The sequence below is a fragment of the Parasteatoda tepidariorum genome, chromosome 12 (genome assembly GCF_982258835.1).
Source record: "Parasteatoda tepidariorum strain Cologne lab strain chromosome 12, Ptep-v5.0, whole genome shotgun sequence".
Classification (NCBI taxonomy): domain Eukaryota; kingdom Metazoa; phylum Arthropoda; class Arachnida; order Araneae; family Theridiidae; genus Parasteatoda; species Parasteatoda tepidariorum.
In genome coordinates, this window is record NC_141766.1 from 15,522,750 (window position 1) to 15,542,746 (window position 19,997).

At 29.4% G+C, this 19,997-nt stretch overlaps 1 protein-coding gene across 1 annotated transcript; it reads left to right on the forward strand.

Moving 5' to 3' along the window:
• Positions 1-3,183: 3,183 nt before the first annotated feature.
• On the forward strand, positions 3,184-18,469 carry LOC107438129 (AP-3 complex subunit sigma-2). The gene is made up of 6 exons (XM_016050319.4): positions 3,184-3,744; positions 6,202-6,293; positions 8,489-8,600; positions 11,231-11,302; positions 14,362-14,469; positions 17,558-18,469. The coding sequence occupies exons 1-6, from the start codon at positions 3,676-3,678 to the stop codon at positions 17,585-17,587; spliced, it is 483 nt and encodes a 160-aa protein (XP_015905805.1). The 5' UTR covers positions 3,184-3,675; the 3' UTR covers positions 17,588-18,469.
• The last annotated feature ends 1,528 nt before the right edge of the window (positions 18,470-19,997 follow it).

The window sequence follows — 19,997 nt, forward strand, 5'->3', positions numbered from 1 at the left end:
ACGGCCCAAAATAAAATGATAAGGAGAATTACGGAAGCCCCCCGTAGGCTCAGAATGAGCGACATTAGAAAAGATTTGAACAATGACTCATTTGAGGAGCACACTGTTAAACTCTTTATCTCCTTCTTCAATGAAGCACGTAAATGCACTACGTGTAACTATAACCAAGTTTTCGACTTCGAGCTTATTAGGGAAAACAGCCTATATAGCCCGGCAACCGTATTTTATCTATCAGACGCAGTTTTATCTAAAAGATTTAACTAGTTAATACCTATCCTATCCCACTTCCTCAAATCAAAGTCCCTGTCTGTGCACCCATGAATCCCGCGAGGGGGGAGGGGAGGCAGGCAGGTGACCGAAATTATCTCTCTGTAAATATTCTGTAAATACCTGTAATTATCTCATGATATCCTTATTGTACTCATTTTCATGTCTTATATTGTTTTTACCCATTTGCTTGCATTTTAATTTTTTACACCCCGCTGATTGGAGCCACGGCTTTTGTACCATAACTACCACTGAGATGAATGAGTTGGGTCCCCTGACGGGGCCGAAACTTTGATAAGGAAGTCACATAGGCATAGTTTAATCTTGGGCTACCTTTTCGTAGATGAATACTGACATTGTTGCTGTATGATAACGAACAGATTTATTTTATTTTAAGGGAAGAAGGTTACATCGCTTCCTTGCTATTAGCGCAAACCTCATGTTTTTTTCAAATGTGCGAATGTACAGGAGATATCCTAAATTCGAAAGATTCTTTTATTTTTCATATATTACCAATAGAAATCATTCATTAATTTTTTTAATTAATTTCATTTTGATATTTTAAGTGTATTTTTTTAAATTTTTTATTTTTTATTAAAAATGAGTAAAAAGAGAACATTTGGCTCTGAGTTAATTCTAATTCTAAATAAATTAATAAATTCTAATAAATTTCAAATTCTGTACCAGAGGTCTATTGATGGAGTCCATTTCCCAAAGAACCTACAGCAAATTCCTTTAACTCTGAACACTATTTTTGTAAACTTAAAACTAGACAAATTTTAGAAAGGAGTTGGCTATGTTATTCGTCATCTTTCTGCGAACCTTGTTGGATTTTTGCTGATAGAGGTAATGTACATTTCAACAAGGCATGGTGCAAAGGTTCTTTAGAGACTGGCTGGGTTTGAGGGAGAAAAAAAAACGCGAATTTCTAGAGCTTATTTGAATGAGTGCGTTATATATAGCATAAAAAAAAACCAAAAAGATATTTTAACAACATTCCAAAAGTATAACGAAATATTACGTGAGGTATTAAAACAAATTTTGGATGATATGATCTCTATATCAACCTACAATTTCGCTCCTAGAGGACATCGTGAAGACTTACGCAACATCAATCGCATAATCTGAATTTAGTTATAAATGATTCAGTAGGAAATATTATATAGTTGCATTCTATAGTTTGATGAATAAATTTATATCTATTTTAGTGAGAGTTTACCCAGATGAGCCTTTTTGGAAGAATGTATTGGAACAAAAACACTTAAGAAATAGTGCCCTACTAAATTATCTTCCAGATAAGATTGCTTAACAGCAATGAACGATAATTTACGCAACGAGATGAAATACCCTTCTTACATCATTCTAACATCAACTAAAGGTAAGGAAATTGCAGAAACAACTGCTTTATAGAAACAAATGTTTTCCTTTAAATTCATTTTGATGCCAGTCTTTCAAAGCAAGGTACTGAAATATCATTGGATGAAGCCTGCTGCTTTCTAGAGAGTAACGTAATTTTTCTTAAAAAATTTCGCTTGAGTTTTGATAGTTTCTTCAATAAAGCAAAAGAGCTTTATGAACGAGGAAAAGAGCTTTATGAATGAGGAAAAGAGGAATGTAAAACTGAAACTACATTGCCCACTAAAAGACAAATAAGAGTTAAAAGTTTTTTCGATGAACTAGAAAAAGATTTTCAGTTTAGAGATCCCTGTTACAGCTTCAAAGTTAAAGTTTTTTTATGCTGCTATTTATATAATGTTAAACCAAATTCATAAAAGATTTCAGAGCATGTCCTTAATCAACAATATGTTCAGTTTTTTAGTTCTCAAAACGTTAGCAGAGTTCACAGATAAAGACCTTGAGGAAGTCACTAAATTTTGCGAAAAGTATCAAAACGATGTGTCAAGCTTAACTGTATTAGAAATTATTTGTATGCGAAGCATTTTGTCAAGGGAAGTAAAAGAGAGAAGCTTAACAAAAATTGCCGAAGTTGCTCATCTTTTGATGATTGTGAATAATATTTTATCGTCTAGTCTCCCTGATATATGCAATGCATTTTTTATTTATATTTCTGACTTTGCCATCGTCATAAGCATCAGCAGAGGGGTAATTTTCCAACTGAAGCTAATCAAAACTTACTTAAGAAGTACGATAACGGAAGATAGATTAAGCGGTCCTGCTGTATTAAGCATAGAAAGCAGCCGAGTTCGTAAGTTAAATTTGGGCGAACTTATTCAAAAATTTCTTAATTGTAAAAAACGAAGAGAATAAAATACAAACATATATTAATAACAATAATTCTATACATTAATGTATCGAATTTGTGCTTGAATATTTTTCCTACAATTATTTTTTAATTCACTAAATAAATATTAGTTACACTTGAACTTAAATAAACTTTCAATGTAATTATTAAAATACATTTTTATTATTTTTCATATTATTAGGATAAATTTAAGTTCAATGTGGTCAACGTATATAATGTTCAATATAATTTCTTCTCTAAACTCCGGTCTTTCATCTCAATTACGATTTTCATTATCTTACATTAAAATTAATAATTTTTGTTTCGTATCATAATTTTAAATCTGCTGAGGTAGGTCCAGGATGGTAGCATTTAGAAATCCCACGGGGGAAGGAGTTCACCTAAGTCTATGTACGCTACTGTTCCTAGGGTATTTGTTGCATCACTCCAACTCAAACCTTTCCTTCATTTTTGCTCACTCTGAAAATTCCGTCATCCAAGCTCTTGGCAATAGAATTCTCTTGGCGATCATCAATTTCAGCTGATCACCAAACTATAGTGTTAAAAAAATGCTGGCATTCAAGACAGTGTGTTTATGAAATCATAAATGGATGGCTGACCGTGAAAAGTTAAGCACAGGTGGTACTGGGAGTTGATATTCGTCGTAAATTTCCGGGTTGCCATTTCCGACTTATTTTTACGCTGACTTAGCTTAAAACAGCGCGCCAGCCAATATTAATATATTTGTAGTGTTTACAATATAACTCTTTCTTTCATTTTAATTTTAGCTTAATCCGTTTAATTTAGCAAAAAACGAATTTTGAGTACTCGACCAGCATGTTATGATGTCCCCCCAAAAATAACAGACAGCGATATTTTATATAAATATAGCCAAATAGGGGATAACACTCAAAACACGGCAAGCCTTATGTTTTATTTATGTTGTGATATTAGTTTTTCTATTATTAAGACTCACCACTGTTTAGAATTTAAAAATTACAGAAATCTCGTAAATTTAAATTCAAATCACATTGATAAAGCTTAGTGTTTTATTGTTTATAATGAATGACTTTCTGTTTTAAAAAATAAAAGTATTGGAATTTATCAAACAGTTGATTTTTGGTTTGTGTAATTCAATTGTTTTATTTTTTTTATTTATACAAAGTATGATTGAGTCTGTTTTAATATTTAATGTTCATGGGACACCAAGACTGACGAAATTTTACCGATTTTATGTAAGTTAATTTTTATAATTTATTAAGTATCTATTCATCATTTGATCCTGATAAGAATTCAGAATTAAGATTGTTTAAATTAATTTTGATTTTTAAGGGAAAGTAGCTTGGTTGCCTAGTTTTCAAAAAAATTGTCAATTTGACAGCCTTGATATGGGTCTATTTTTAATTCTGGATTGGTATGTTATTGCCAGTGGTCAGAAAAAACATTTATTTTGTAGTTATATACAACTATTTTATCACATATGTAGTTAACTATTCTCCTAGTTTTCTAGATAAACAAATCGTTTTAGAAGTTTACTTCTGCTGGCAAAATAATCTCTGCCTACAAATAATGTGAATAACTATGTGACAACTTAACTACTTTTTGGAGAGAGATTTTGCTGAAGGATTCCAATGTTGACTCTTTCTCCAAATTTTTGAAAAAAAGTAGAGATTAATTTTTTTAAAAAATAAATTGGTTTAGCATAATAATAAGCCTATTTCATCATGAGAAATTACTAAGAAATGTCTAGTTCTTGTTTATTCAAGCCAATTTATTATTGTAAGTAATTTTTAGGAATTTTTTTTGTCTTATTCTGCTTTTCTTGAGAGCGAATATTTAATTTATGAAATGTTAAATTATTGTCAAACGTTAGTGATTTTATAAGCATCTAAAACTTTTAATTTCCTTTTAGATGTTATATGCTGAAAATTATACCTTAAAATATGATCGACTTGTAAATGATATGCATGAATCAGAGTAAAAATAAATAAAATTTGCTTTTGAACCTTTTATCTTTATTAAACTAATGTTAAAAGTAATTATTTTTATATCACACTACTCATTATTCTACTTTACTAAATTTTAATCATTGCAGTCTACTTTACTATATTTTAATCATATATCTACATCTCTTCTCCCTGAGTTTTGCCATGGATGTTACCATAATCATATTTATTAATTATATGCAATTTTCTAGTAAATTGAATTGCTTTGAATAAGCAGAATATGTCTGTCGCCTAAACATAGCTTTAGAGAATATTCAGGCAGCCCGGGGGAAATTTTTGGTCTCAAAAAATTCCTATAAAATTTTCTGTTAAAAAATGTGTTTTTCTTGTTATATAAACATAAGAAATTAAAACTAATAAATACCTAAATAAACATAAGTTTATAAGTCAAACCTTAAATTTATGTATTAAAACATGAAATTCTAAATTATCATAAAATGTCAAATAAAGGTGTACAAAAAAAGAAGGAAAAGAAAAAAGTATTCTTACTCTTTAATTAAACTTTTTCTCTCATTGCAATTCATGTTGATGGGGGCCCTTCAACAATCTTGGGCCAGGGGCTGCAGCTCTTATAGCCGAACTTTAATCTAGCCATATGTATTTCTTTGTAAGGCTTTATGTGCCAGCTAGTGCAAAGAGAATAAATGGGAATGTATATTTCTTCAAAATAATACTTTTGACATTTGATGTAGAATTAAAATAATGAGAAATAATTATTTATTTTATTTTTATTTCCAATGAGCTGCACAATCGGTCTTGCCGATGAGCAGACCTAGTGCGTTCTCCAGAGGTGGTATCCACTCTTTCAGGACCACCACAATGGGTGAGATACCGTTGGTCATGTTAAGATAGACGTCTAGTTTCTGCCGCACTAGATGGCAGCACCGATGGGAAATAATAAAAGCATTTTTTTTTATAAAGAAAGAAAGTAAGGAAATGGTTGAAAATAAAAGAAAGAAAAAGATCCAAAATAGAAAATAAAATTTTTTATGTAATATTTTTTTTTATCTTCAAGAAAACATGACTAGCTTTTCAACAGTCTTTGACCTTGATTGCTAGATATAATAGCTATGTATTGAAAACATTGAATTTTTATTCATTAATTGAGCTTTATTTTGCTATTCAATTATTTCGTTTAGTTGGTTGAAAATGTTAATGAATAAATTAAAAAATATGAAAGATTTACTTTCAAAAAGGATCGAGATGGAAAGTTGAGAATTAAAGAACAAAGACTGATCATAAAATCGCGTCCTCAAATGAAATATCAATTGCATAGTTCTGTAGGTGATGTTCAACTTCAAATAATTGTCTGTTTTCAACAAGTAATGATAAGCAGAAGGTCATAATACAGGAATAGACAAGACCCGATGGGATATTTTGTTTAATTTCAATGCTATATGGAACTAATATTAGTGGGATTTGAAGGTTTTGCAAGTGCATAAAGGGTTAAAAGTTATATCTGAAACTTTAATGGTCTAATAAGTACATTTAGGCTGAGGGTACTTCTGAACATAATAATTGGACAAAAACAGAATATTTTAAGGACTAATTAGATTAATGGAAAATAATAGCTGCATTTTATATTTCAACTATCCTTATTTTATAGGGAAAAAAAAAATGATATTTATTGAAATGGATTTTACTATTTTGTGTTCTGTTATTGTTGATTGTTGTCATTTTTTCTAGTCTGAACAGAGACAACAACTCATTATAAGACAAATCTATCAGGTAGTGGCTAAAAGAGGAGACACAGTTTGTAATTTCATTGAAGGGGGAAAGTAAGTTATTATTTTCACTCTACTGCTCATTTTATTCATTTTTTTTCTTCAAAAAGTAGGAGCTGGTTTACTTATTAGAATTAGTTATTTAAAGTTTGTTTTTATATTCATTTCATTTTCTGTGAAAAAGAAACTTCAAAATCAATAGATCCAGGTATGTTATTCTTTTGCTGGTTCTTGGAATTTCATGAGTCTCAAGACTTTTGATTCGTGGACTTCCGTGAATCAATAATTTTTATTCCAATAAAATTTTTATGGAGTTCCGCTTCTCCAGAATTTAAATTTTGTTAATTACTCAATTTCTCTTTAACGATACATTTATTTCACCTTTACCAACTCCCTCTATTTTTTCTTCCCAAGTTCTCATTTGTGCATAATAACAACTTTTTTTTTTATGCAGATTTGTTAGAGAAAAACGCAACTTCGGAGGAATTTTGAGAACAAAGACTGAAAAAAAAAATTCCATAATAATTTCAGCTAGAATTAATGAACTATTGAGGCAACCACAAAAGTATTAAATTGATAATCTAAAAAGTAATTCTGAAATGACAAACATTTAAAAGATCGTTGGATGGAAAATGTGGTGTTTTTTTCTCATTTTTTTGAAACTTATATTTTAATGAGTAGCAATTTGTTGCAAATTCTGATTTGTATTTCATGAATATTTTGTACTATTTGTATTGATTTGTACAATGATTTGTACTGTAAGACTATATGAAAATACTATCACTACTGCTTCTAAATAATTCAGAAGCTTATATGAAATGCCACTTTGTTACAGTTAACCATTTTAAAATAATTTAAATAATTTTAGTTTATTTTTCTTTATTATTTTTTATAATATTTTATAGAATCCCAAGTTGGCTTCTCTTGATTTTTCCATGTTTTGAAATGAAAATTGGCAGTCGCAGAAAACTTTTTTTTGCCTGCTAAAAGTTAAAAAAAATTTTTTTTTTAAGGGGTATTAAAGATTTTTGTAACAAAATTTTAGTTATTTTTTTTATAAAAGTATATCTTCCAGGGCTGATTGTGCTCCGGAAAAAATCCGGATTTCCGGATTTTTCGCTAACAGTGATCCGGAAGTTTCCGGAGATCGAAGGTCCAGACGTTTAAAAAAATCATTGATCATAGAAGTTTCCGGAAATCAAATTTTCAAAAGTGGAACTTAAAAACACAATTTATTTTGTTTGTAAGGGAGAGCCAGATACATTTTTTATCAGTAAATAGTTATAATCATAAACTCAAGAAAGTAAGACATATTTGTAAATTTTAATTACTTCTCCTAGAAAAACCTAGTTTAAATTTTTTTAAATTTAAATTTTTTTTTTTTTTTTTGAACTCTGGAAATTTTCCGGAATTTTGACTTGGGCTCACAATCACCCCTGATCTTCTTACCTGTTTTATTTGCAGCAATTGGACACTAAGTATAAGATAATACTCAATAAACTTCCAAAGTTAGAGCAAAAATACTGAAACCCGCTCTCTGAAAACAGAAAATAACACACCTATTTTTTAAATTGGGATCGTCTACAAACTCAAGTATTTTGTTTTTAGTTATTTAAAATTTTGCCTTTAAATCTATTTTTCTCAGTTAAAATTTTTTCCCCTGGTGTGCAAAATTTCTCAACTTCTATGAAACTAATGAAGCTAAAATTTGGTATAGCATGCTGCTTAAATTCACACTAGAAGCAGAGTATAAGTAAATATGTCATATTTTATTATTTTTTTTTGGTCAAAAATTTTTTTTTCTTCTAAAAAGTCTTCAAAATTTTTTTTTCTTCTTCTTTTTTTTAAATTTAAAAAATGTTAATTATTTATTTTTTATTCAGTATGGTTTTTTAAAAAGAGCATATTTCACTGTACATTAAAAGCAATTTCAAGACACCCCTCTCACCCCCCGTTGACGATGGTCTTGACTGGACCATTGCTCTCCTTCAAACTTCTATCATCTTCTTTCATCTTCTATTTATACTTTACCTTTACTTGAGAGAATAATATTTTGGTGTGAACTAGGTGCAGATGGAGAAGTATTGTCAATTTGCGGGGACAGTGAAAAATCGTGCAATTTACGTTTTTGCACAGATTGTACCCTATAATTACATTATATAGCTCTAAATTATAACTAAGCAGGGCATTTTCTAATTTTTTTCCAGTATTTTATGAGATGTTTTGTCTAATTAATAAAATTTTTTCAGCATTTTAGATGATAAAAGTGTAAAAATCATTTATCGCCATTATGCTACATTATACATAGTCTTTTGTGTGGACTCCTCTGAAAGTGAACTTGCTATATTGGATCTTATACAGGTAATGTAATCATTTCAATATTTTTTTTTTTTGTATTAGATATCAATATTTTCTATTTGTTAAAATGAGAAAAAAATAGTACTTGAAAAATACTTTAAATGATTAGAAAATAAATTTTTCATAAAAATGTACTTAAAAGTCAATTTGAATGACAAACAAATTAATGATAACAAATTAAGTTTAGTGTTGAATGCTCCTTACAGAAATTTTGTCTGAAGTGAATTTCCTCTGTGGTTTTTATTGTGCTATTTCTTTTATGGGCACAGAAATAAAACCTATTATCACAGAATCTATATTAGTTTAATTTGTACCTATAACCACAATATTTGTAGTACTTATTATCACAACTAATAAGCAGGAGCCATGATGGCTCAGGGAATAGAGAGTTCGCCTCCCAACGAGGTGACACAAGTGTGAATCACAGTGATGACTGGTTAATACAAATTTTGTTCCTAGCCCACACCAACCACAGTGCTAACGTAAAGTATCATCAGTGGTTAGAATCCCCTTGTTGTCAGCCTAATTGTGGGTGGTTTTGGGGGTTTTCCTCCCCGTGTAATGCAAATGTGGGCTAGTTCCATCATAAAGTCCTCCACGAGTTCTAGTTTGTCCTAGTGCTTGATCCAGAAGTTTCCTTGTTTTCTGTGTTGGATTCAAAATTAATAAGGCTATGTACTGAACATTAATAGTCCTACACTCAGAATTGGGTTGGCTATTAAATGCCTTTTATAAAATGAAATTATAAGCAACACTGGCATCAATAAATACAATAAAACCTGTGCGTAATGATACTGTCTATAACAATAAACCTGTTTATAACAATATTTCCTTAAGGTCCTGGTGAAATTTCTAATAACTTAATTTATTTTGAATGTGCTTGCGATGAGAATCACATCTCAGCTAAATCTGTTTAAAATGATAATTTTTCCTCCTTAGAAAACTGATGGAACTCATAACCAGATTTTTCTATCCTTAAAAAATAACTCCCCATAGAGTCTGAATGATGTGAGGTAACAAAAAAGAATTTATTTGTTTCTGTAACCAGTTGTTCATTCTTTTGTTGTGTTTGGGAAAAGAAAATATTCTCTTGGGAAAGGGTGATAAAGCATGCAATAGATTTCTCCTTTCCCTACCATTGTACAGGTTGATTTGTTTACTGCCATGTCATGCATTTCTTGCCATGTGCAAAGGGGTGAATGGTTATCCTCTCATCCTGATTTTAAGGGAAGCGTCCGCTTCATCTGCAAAGCATAGTCAGAACAGGTTCTCATTTTTGAGTTTGTTTATAATAGTTGGGAAGTTTTTTTTTTCTCCCAGTGGTCACTTTCAAAATTTCTCATTAAGTTAGCTCACTTTGAACCGATTTCCTAACAAATCAGTTATTTGTGTACAGTTTAAGTGATGGCTTGGCAAAAAGCATTATTATTTGAAGTAAACTTAAAAATAATTTCGGGAATTGATCAAGTATTGAAACAAGTTGATGTTGCTAAAAAGATATGGGATTTAACAATAAGCAATAGCTTCTTTTTTGAGGAAAAGAAAGGTATCGCGGATGCTGTGAAAGAATAAAAAATCAACTTCATAAAGAATTTTTTGAAGGTACAGAGAATGACGATGTTGACAAAGCTATTCTAAGATGGTTTCATAAAATGAGCCAGAAAAATGTACCAATTAGTGGTTCAATGATAGCCGAAAAAGCAAGAATATTTGCATATTTGTTAAGCAACAATGATTTTAAAGTCACCTATAAGTGTGGATTGCCTCATTTCATGAACAACATGAGATTTTTAAAACCATTTCGGGTGAAGAAACACTAGCTCCAGTCATAGATACCACATCCTGGAAACAACAAGGAAAAAAGCAGATTGAAAAAATATATTCTCCTGAAGACATGCAAAATGCAGATGAAATTGGCTTCTTTTATCAGCTCGTACCAAACAGAACAATGACATTTAGAGAAAAAAAATTGCAAAGGTGGTAAAAAATAAAAACAGAGATTGACAATTCTGCCTTGTACAAACAGTACTGGAACTAGTTGATAAGTTGAAGCTGTTAGTTATTGAAAACTACGCTTAACCTACTTACGTAGAAAGCTTTTAACTTCTTTTTTTAAAATTGTTTTTGACAAAAAGTGAATTATTGGAGATACCAATTTTATATACAAATTGAAAAGTTACAATTAAGTTAGGTTAATCGCTCCTTAACCCTAAATGGTTGGTGTATCTGCATCAGGGAGATATTTGAATGTGTGTCATCCTCACATAATAAGAATACTATTTCAATATGGGGGAAAAATTTTCACTGACTCTACTATCAGTAATCCAGTCCATCAAATCGGAATTATGAGATGACAAAGACCAGTTGGAAATATCATAGCAAAAAATGAAAACCTTCTTTAACTGAATGCTCCAAAAGGACATTAAAAAATGAACAATAAATTATTAATTTAAAATAAATTTTAAAGCTTAGAAAGATCTGCTATGTAGTTAAATTCTTTGACACCAGTCTTCTATCTCAAGAAGGTATGCCACTACTGATACATTGTAATTTATTTTTGATTTGTTTTATCTCTTTAGTGTAAAAAAATGGTATTGTAAAAGTAGAATTAAATTTGTTGTTTGTTTTGTTAGGTATTTGTGGAGACTTTGGATAAATGCTTTAAAAATGTTTGTGAACTGGATCTAGTTTTTCATGTAGATAAAGTAAGTTATTTAAAATTATTCATACATAAGGTGCTTTGGACTCATGGTAAAATTTTTAAATTGATAATTGATTTTAATAAATATAATACACCTTTTAAAGGAAATCAAGCCATCAAATCATCATTATTTCTCTGTCAGACTTGAAGTTTGATGGAATGAGCAAAATTGGGGCAAAAATGGAAATTTGAACATGAGGTCATAATATACTGAATATAATGCGTTAAATAGTGAATAATATACTTTTAATGTTAATATATTCATAAAAGTATCCTTTAAAATAATACTTTATTGGTTAAAAAGTGATTAAAGTTTGGTTGGAGACTGCTGTTTTTGATAAATAATATATGTCAAGCTAACTGCAAAGTCAAATGTTTCACACAATATGTGAAATTTTCAAACAAAGGAAGTATGATTGATGAATCCTTTTAGACTAATAAATACTATGAAACTTCATGCTGGTTTCTGTATGACAGTGTAATATACACTTTTAATATTGGGGCGCCCTAGTCAAGATCAAAGAGCATGTGGGGTGGAAAGTTTTTTGTTTTTAGTCTGAGGTAAAACAGAGCAGCATTGCCCAAACTTTGTCAAGAATGAACCCTGTATTATATATTATCTTTAGATTTTTTTATTATCTTATATGCTTTTTTTGAGTTGCCTTTAAAATATAATAGTCCAAGTGGCATATTCAACCGAATTTTCATTGCAAACAATCTGCTGTTACATAATACAGTGTAACGTCCCATATCCGGACGTCCCTTTTCCGGAAGGGTCGATTTCCCGGACACTTTTTAACAATCAAAATAAACAAACATTTCTTCATCTTTCCCTCTCCTTTTAAAAAGAAAAAAAAAAGCGAAGTCTTTTGACAGGTTTTTCCCCTTCTCAGCTTCTAGAGATCTATGCATTGAACCCATAAATCAACAGAAGATCTACTAAGACCATGACGCTCCTCCTCTGGAATGCAGGAAACGGGGGGGGGGGGGTTGTTTTCAAAAGAGCACAACTGAGTCCCCTCCCTCCCCCTTCTTTCTATGCAGCTGGCTAGTAAAAGAGGCATTTCCTGGAACCTTTTTGAATGTTAAACTGGAGGGGGAATCCCCTTTAGTCACACAAGAAAAAATAAAGAGAACCCAATTAGCATGCCACGCCTTTATGCTTGATTGATAGCCAATGATGGGAGAGAAAATAAGAATTTGTCACTACCCCGCCCTCAACTTGAATGACAAGTAAGGAGGAAATGAATTTTTCTTCTCCACCTACCCACCTTATTGAATGACGGGAATTTCCCCTTCTTGCTTGAATCGTTCTAGTTCAAAATGGTGGAGAGAGCAATTAATATTTTCATAACTGGGAATTTTTTTCGTTTTCTATATTTATTTTTAGAATAGCAATAATTATTTTTTTTCTAATATTTTGTTTATGATTGTTTAGTTATCATTCTAATACTAAAACATTATTGCCCGAAAAATAATGTTTATTTATTTTCTGCTTCTTAGATTCAGATCATTTTAAGCTTTGTTTACCTTGGAAGTCAATTATACGGAAAAATCAAATATACGGACTTCGGAAAGTCCCGCCGATTCCGGATACGCGACTTTCCACTGTATACTTTGTAAAAAAAAAAAAAAAAAAAAGAAAAACTGTATTGAAATATGCAATACTTCTTAAGAGCTGTAGCCAAAAATGCAAACTGGTGAACTATACTCCTGTGTCATATAATCAGATTGAGGCATAGCAGCAATCCTTTTATGCTCTCAAAACTAAATGGCTATGTTACGTAGCATTTCAGAAAATAATTAGCCTTAGTTATACCGTTATTAAGTTGCAGTAGCAAAGGCATTTATGGTCATACAGGAATAATTATGTTAATTAAAATGGCTGTCAATTGATGAATCTTAGATATTAAGTTTAAATCAGTAGGTGCTGAAGATACTGTATCAACTCACAAAGCGCTGCTTTAAAGCAGAAGTGCCATGTTGACCTGAAGAATTAGTTCAAGGTATAGACATTATGTTGACCTGAAGAAACAGTTCAATCTGATGACCCAGTGGTTAGGTCAAAGCAACACTTGTGGTGTAGGACAGACTGGCAGAGGAATTATTGTGCTACTCAGACAGCTCAGTCTTATAGCTGGAAATTTCATTAACATTCCTCTTGATGCTTATTTAATTTCAGCTTCTTTAAAAGAGAAACTGTAGCATTAGTTGTGCACTCATTCACATTGAACAATTTTACGTGTGTAAATGTCTGTTAATTTTTTCACTCTAGTTGCATGAATACAGCCAATCACTTTTCAGGGTGTCCTCTGAAGTTGACATTAAAAAATATTTGCTTCAGCTGCCCCATAGCTCAAAAATATTATTGAATGTTATTCATTACTATTATTATTTTAACTGCAATTTAAAGAACAGTATAACTAAGGATATTTTTTTCTGAACTGTTACATAATGTAACCATTAAAAATCTAAGGCCATGAAAGGATTTTTGCCATCCCTCAACCTGATTACATGCACAGGAGTATAATTCAACAGTTTGTATTTATTCCTATAGCTCTTAAGGAGTATTACATATTTTAATACAGTTTTTTTATTTTATAAAGCATTATGTACTAGCAGATTGTTTTTACTAAAAATTTAGTTGAACATACCACTTGGGCCATTATGTTTTAAATGATGTGATCTTCTCAGATTGTTAAAAGGTTTGCTGTTCTTCTGCATAAAGTGTAGAGCTATTATCCCTGACCTATGCCTGAAAAAAGATTTTTAATACAACCTTGAATGTGGGAATTTAATAACGTCATAAATTGTATTGTATTTTTAACCAGCTGTACCTTAATCTTTTTTTCCTTTGTTGGAAAATTAGCTTAGGTACAAAATTCAAATTTTGAATTGTAATGAACACCTTTTAAAAGGGATAATGTAAGAAGAAGCAAGCTCAAACCCATTGCCCTTGATTGGTCATTGTAATTACAAATAACTGCTTTGAGACACTAACTTATCTATTAATAATTTATTTAAATAAAGTCGTGCTTTAAAAATAAAAACTATAATTTTCAGGTGCATTATGTATTGAATGAAATAGTTTCTGGTGGATTAGTATTGGAAAACTCAATGTCAAGTATTTTACAAGCATTCGAAGAACAAAAGAAATTAGAAAAGAATGAGGTAAGATTATTTTGGTATAAGAGGGGCAGAGAGTAGAAATTACTTGAATGAAAATTTGTACGAATTCCCATATTATGTACAGTACAGAACCTGTTATCCGGAAATCAGAAAACCGGAAAACCAAAAAACCGGAACGAAATTCGATAAATTTTCCCGACATTTTTTAAAATTTTTTTTTTATCTTCCTCATAAGATTTTAGGATTCTTCTTTCTTTTTTAAAAGATGTTTACCTTACCATCATTTTGGAATTAATCATTAGTGTATTACTTCATCGTTTTTTCCTCTTTTTAAGATTATTTCCAAATATTTTTCTTTTTTAGTTGGGTTTAACAATAAAAAACGGCTTTTTGTAGCGATTCAGAAAACCGGAAAAATCAGTTATCCGGAATAGCGATGGTCCCGATCGTTCCGGATAATCGGTTCCCTACTGTATATTATTTGTGACAGTATTTGCATGATATTACATGGAAAATTATATTTAGTAACTCTGATTTAAACGTTGCTTGTTATCAAAATAAGAAAAACACATCTATTTATAAATCTGTCTTTTTTTAATACTCCTATTTCTTGAAAAATAAGAATCTCGAAATTTTTATTTTCATGCATTTGAAGGCCAAAGTTGACACAATAATATAGCATCAGCCAGTTTGTGAACTACTAGTTATGTAACTAGCTACTTATTGTTATACAAATATTCAAGAATGATATAATTTAATCAAACTTATCTTTTCCAAATCATGTATTTCTTCAAAACCTGCTTATCATAAAATCAATAAATTTTCCTACATTTATGTGCAAAATGTTCAGTGCTTTGATTGATATTGATTAGGATATCTCTGAAACACCCGTGTTTCTCCACTTTTTTAAAATTTTTACTCTTCTCTTTGTTTTTATGTCATTGCAACTGTTATTGTCGTTAAATTTTCAAGAATGTATCAGATACATTCTAACTTCTCTACCCTAAAACCTGTATTTCTCATATCATATAAATCTCCAAATTTATTACGTTTTAAGCATTTGCTTGCTAACTCTATATTTTTCAAGTTTATCTGTATTAATACAGTGTCAGCCTTTTTGTTAACTGTTGGTTAATGGAAGCAAATGTTTAGTGTTGTCAAATTCTGATTGAGAATTCGTCAGCACTAAACAGTTTGCCATCACTAACGGAGCATTTCTTAAGGACAAAATTACTTGGTCAAATCTACATTTCTCTCAAAAAAATATTTTTTGTCCTGCACAATATTTTTACATGGTATAAAAATTTTTCATAAAGTTTTCTTCTAGTTTTAATATCTTAAGTTTATTTGCAGCATTTTATTTACAAAAAGCAAGGTATCACACAAGGCAACATTCCTTCTGTGAAATGTAGGTTCAAGTTTATCTTAAAGTTGGACAGGACACTGAACTTATAATAAAACTGATTAGATATAGGGATCAAGGTATTTTAATCATAAAATTCTTTTAAGACCTTTCATTTCTTATTTTCAGGTTCTTTTAAATGTTTCAATTTTGTTTCTTAATACTTCTCTCAGGCTTTCTAGTTCTTAAATAGCTTTTCTATGGTATTTTTAGCATCTTGCATCAAAGTATTTTTGTTTCTTAGATCTGATGGTCAATATAAGTGCATAATTATTATTCTTTTTAAAATTATTTCTGGAAATCGGAACATGCATGTATTGGCTTTCTGTATGGTAACAAAAATGTATTCAAGTGACACTATGGCGGGATAAGAAAAAAAAGAGGAATGTTCTAAAATTGTCCTCAAAATTTTAAGCACTTATATTTGAATTAACAGACAACTCAAAAGCATCAGAATTTGTTAATATTTATAGACGCCAACTTGTGATAGCAACAATTAATTTTAATGTGAAAATCTTAATGTTAAATTTTAAGCATGTGGTGGGAGTACAGGAGTATGTGTCTCCCTGTAAATAATTTTTCATTTTTTGAAGTTATTTTTTTTTTAAACCCCAAAAAAACTATTTTATAATTTTAAATACAGTAGAGTCTCGATTGCTCGAGTTTCCCATAAATCCGAGCCAGTGAAAAAGAAATCAGTCTTGCTCCCAAACAATGACCAATGCATTCACAACACATGGAACAGTTACTACGATTGGTTTTACAATGACTAATGTTGAAAAACTGCGACTGAATGTTGAAAAACAAATTTGTGTGTTAAGCACTGAAACATTTAAATAGTGTTTTTAAACTAAAAACATGAGACAATTATTTTAATGTAAAATTAACCAGATGCAGTAATATAATGAATATTGTAACTTTGTGTAATTCAGTAAATGAACCCTGATCCTCTAATGTAACTAAATTTTCTTTAAATATAATACATTATATCAATTAAATACTGAAATTTAAAAATTGCTTTATTTCCATTTATTTAAATATTTGTTAAATTCTAAGTTTTTGATAATTTGAGTTTGCAATTTTTAGAGGTAGGTTCAGTCCTGTCCACCTCGAATTATCGAGACTCTACTGTAGTTAATAAATAATTTCAAAAATAATTCTGTTATATTTACTTTTATGTAGGCGCAATATTAAAAATATTTAAATGATTTTTTTAAAATAAAAATTGCTACAAATTGAATTCAATAATTCCATAAATCAAAATTTAATTGTTATAGTTAGTTTATAATTGTTAGCAGTAGTTTAGTTTTATTTATACAAATTAACTAATTTGGTGACTTTTTAATAATTTTTTAACTTTAATTATTTTGCGTCTAATTTTTAAAATTTTTCGCCAATTGAAAGCAGAAAAAGATGTTAATTTAGAGTTATTTGATTTTGCTTTCTCCTTTTTGATGAAAACTTACAACTTTTCCTCACTACCGCTAAAAGATTTAAGCTACTTTGCCGTTTTCAGGTAATTCGAGTGTGCAATACTTATTATCATTTGACTATAACCAATTGTTTATGTATCAAGCAATATTTTAGGACATTACATATTTTTTGTTCAATTTTAACTAACCTATTGGTAAACTAAAGTTACTCTGAATAAAATCTACAAAAGTCAACAATGACAAAAAGTGACCATATTTTGCAGTTTTTCTTCTAAAATATTTTTTTTCTTTGTAGATTCCTGTTTTCTATACCGAAACACATTGAAAAATTATGTTCCTCAGCTTACAGTCTTACAGCTTACATCATGTCTACGTGTTCCCAATTAATAACTGCTAAATAAAAGATTTTTGTAACTTAATTTAAATTTATAAATTTAAAGCATCATATAATTCTGTGTGAAATTCAATGAACTTTTAAAATTATTTATTTACTTTTGTATTTTTGTATTAAGTCATTGTACTAATGTTTCTTGTTACAAGATTTTTTGAAGTAGTTTAGGCTTAATGCTATCTTAAAAAACTACTATGCAAGGGGAACAATATTGTTCAATCAATTTTTATTCTTTTTACATAATTAATGTTATTTTATTTTTACACTAGTATTTTCAATTGGAACAAGGTGATTTCAAGTGAACTTTATTATTGCAATTTATAATCATGACTTATTATTAAATACGTTCAAGTGAAACTCAGTATAAAATTTTACATGTAAAGATTTAAACATATAAAGATTTTTTGTATTTTTATTTATGGGACTAATAGTTCAAAAGTTATTTTTATTTTTCTACACACCTGTAAAAAGCAGTTCTTAATTACAATTTTTTGTGAAGTTTGTTTTTAATATCGGCTTTTCTTTTTTTTAATAAAGAGATGGTAAAAATTTGAAATTATTCAAAATAATAATAAATTTTTTTTTTTAAATCTAGAATTAGAATTTTTAATTTCCAATTGCTTTAATTATTAGTTCATTTTAAATCTAGATACTGTTGTAAATTTTTTCCCTTTTGTTGTTGTAATTTATTAATTCTTACCTATACTTTACTTTCATTTAGTTTCTGTAAGTGTACATTATGCCTTTTGATAAAAAGAATGCTATTTTTTAAAGAAATGGTTATTGTGATAAAAGTATTAAATTATTTAATATGTGTTTGTGTGTTTTTTTTTAAATATTTTAAATATATATTTATTGATTCATTTATAATAACTTTAACACATGTATTAAAATTAGTACAAAGCAATTTCATATACAGTATAGAATCATTTGTACATCTTTTAAGGAACTAGTGTGAATCATTATAGGGCCTGATTATGAGACGTTATGACATTAAACTAATGTAATACAAGCTATGAGACACTTAAATCTTTTTTTTTCACTGTGGAAACTTAATTAGAAATTAAATCTTCATACAAATTTATAATTCACACACGAACTTCACTAAGCAAAAATCTTGAATTAACAAAAAAAAAATAGTAAAGTGGTAATTAATTTTTTGTTATATAAATAAATTAGAAAATAATCTATACTTATAATAACTTTTTTATTTGTAGAAGTAATTCTTATTACTTGCTTATCTTTCTGAAAAAATCCCTAACTACAAAAAATAAATAAATAAATAAAAAGCTTTTTCTACTTTGTTAATAGTCTGGGAGAATTTAAAATTGCTGCTACTCACAACTTATTCTGCATTTAGAATGAATATTTTTTAACTTACAGTCATCCTTTTGATTTTGAAACATGCATTGATACCACTTGAGTTTGGAAATGATGGGTCCTGAGGATCTTGAAATTCCATATTTCTGTATCCTTTTTTATTAAAGGCAGGTCTTTATTTAAAATATAAATTTCATAGCTCTTTAGCCATCAATTAATATTCACATTCATAATTTTATTTTATCTAACAAAACAATGAATTACAAATCAAGACGGGTTGTATTTCAACCATCTAGGCTTTAGATTAAGGCTTATCAAACGATGGCGCACCCAGGATAGGGCTTTCAGGTTTTAAAGTCCCTCCCTTAAAAACTATAAGCCAAGTTTTCTTTTTTTTTTTTTTATCATTAATGCTATTTTCTGAAATTTATCTAATTGAAAAAATAATCTTAAGACTAACTTTTATTTCAGAACATAAGTTAACTATTCTTTTTGAGTCAAGAATCTCCAAACAGAATATATTATCAGAACAGCTCCTCAGGCTTTTTCTTTTCTTTGAACGCCTTTCATTTCTCAGAAAGAGATTTCACTATGTGGGAGCGAAACAAACCATATTTTGAAAACCCAACAGATGTAGAAGTAGGGACTTCTTTGATGTCTTCAACAGGATTCATATCTATCCATTGTCCACAACATTATTCATCAGTTTCTTTAATTTTTAAGTGAAATGTAACTTGCTTGTAGATGCATGCTTCAAGTGGTAAGACAAGTCTTTGTTTAGAGCATTTTTTAGAGTTTAATTTCCCTACAATATCAGAAAAAAATAATTCTATATTTCTCTGCAATATAATTAGAAGAAAAAAATTAAATCCCTTTATTCCGTTGATCTGCTTTTAGGCTAGTTTGATTCTTAAATTGGCAAAAAAATAAATAAATAAGTAAACAGGATAAATACAGACATAGCATCGTTTTTTACAAGAAAAAACGTTCAAAATGAGCTAAATAATACTAATAGTCAGATATC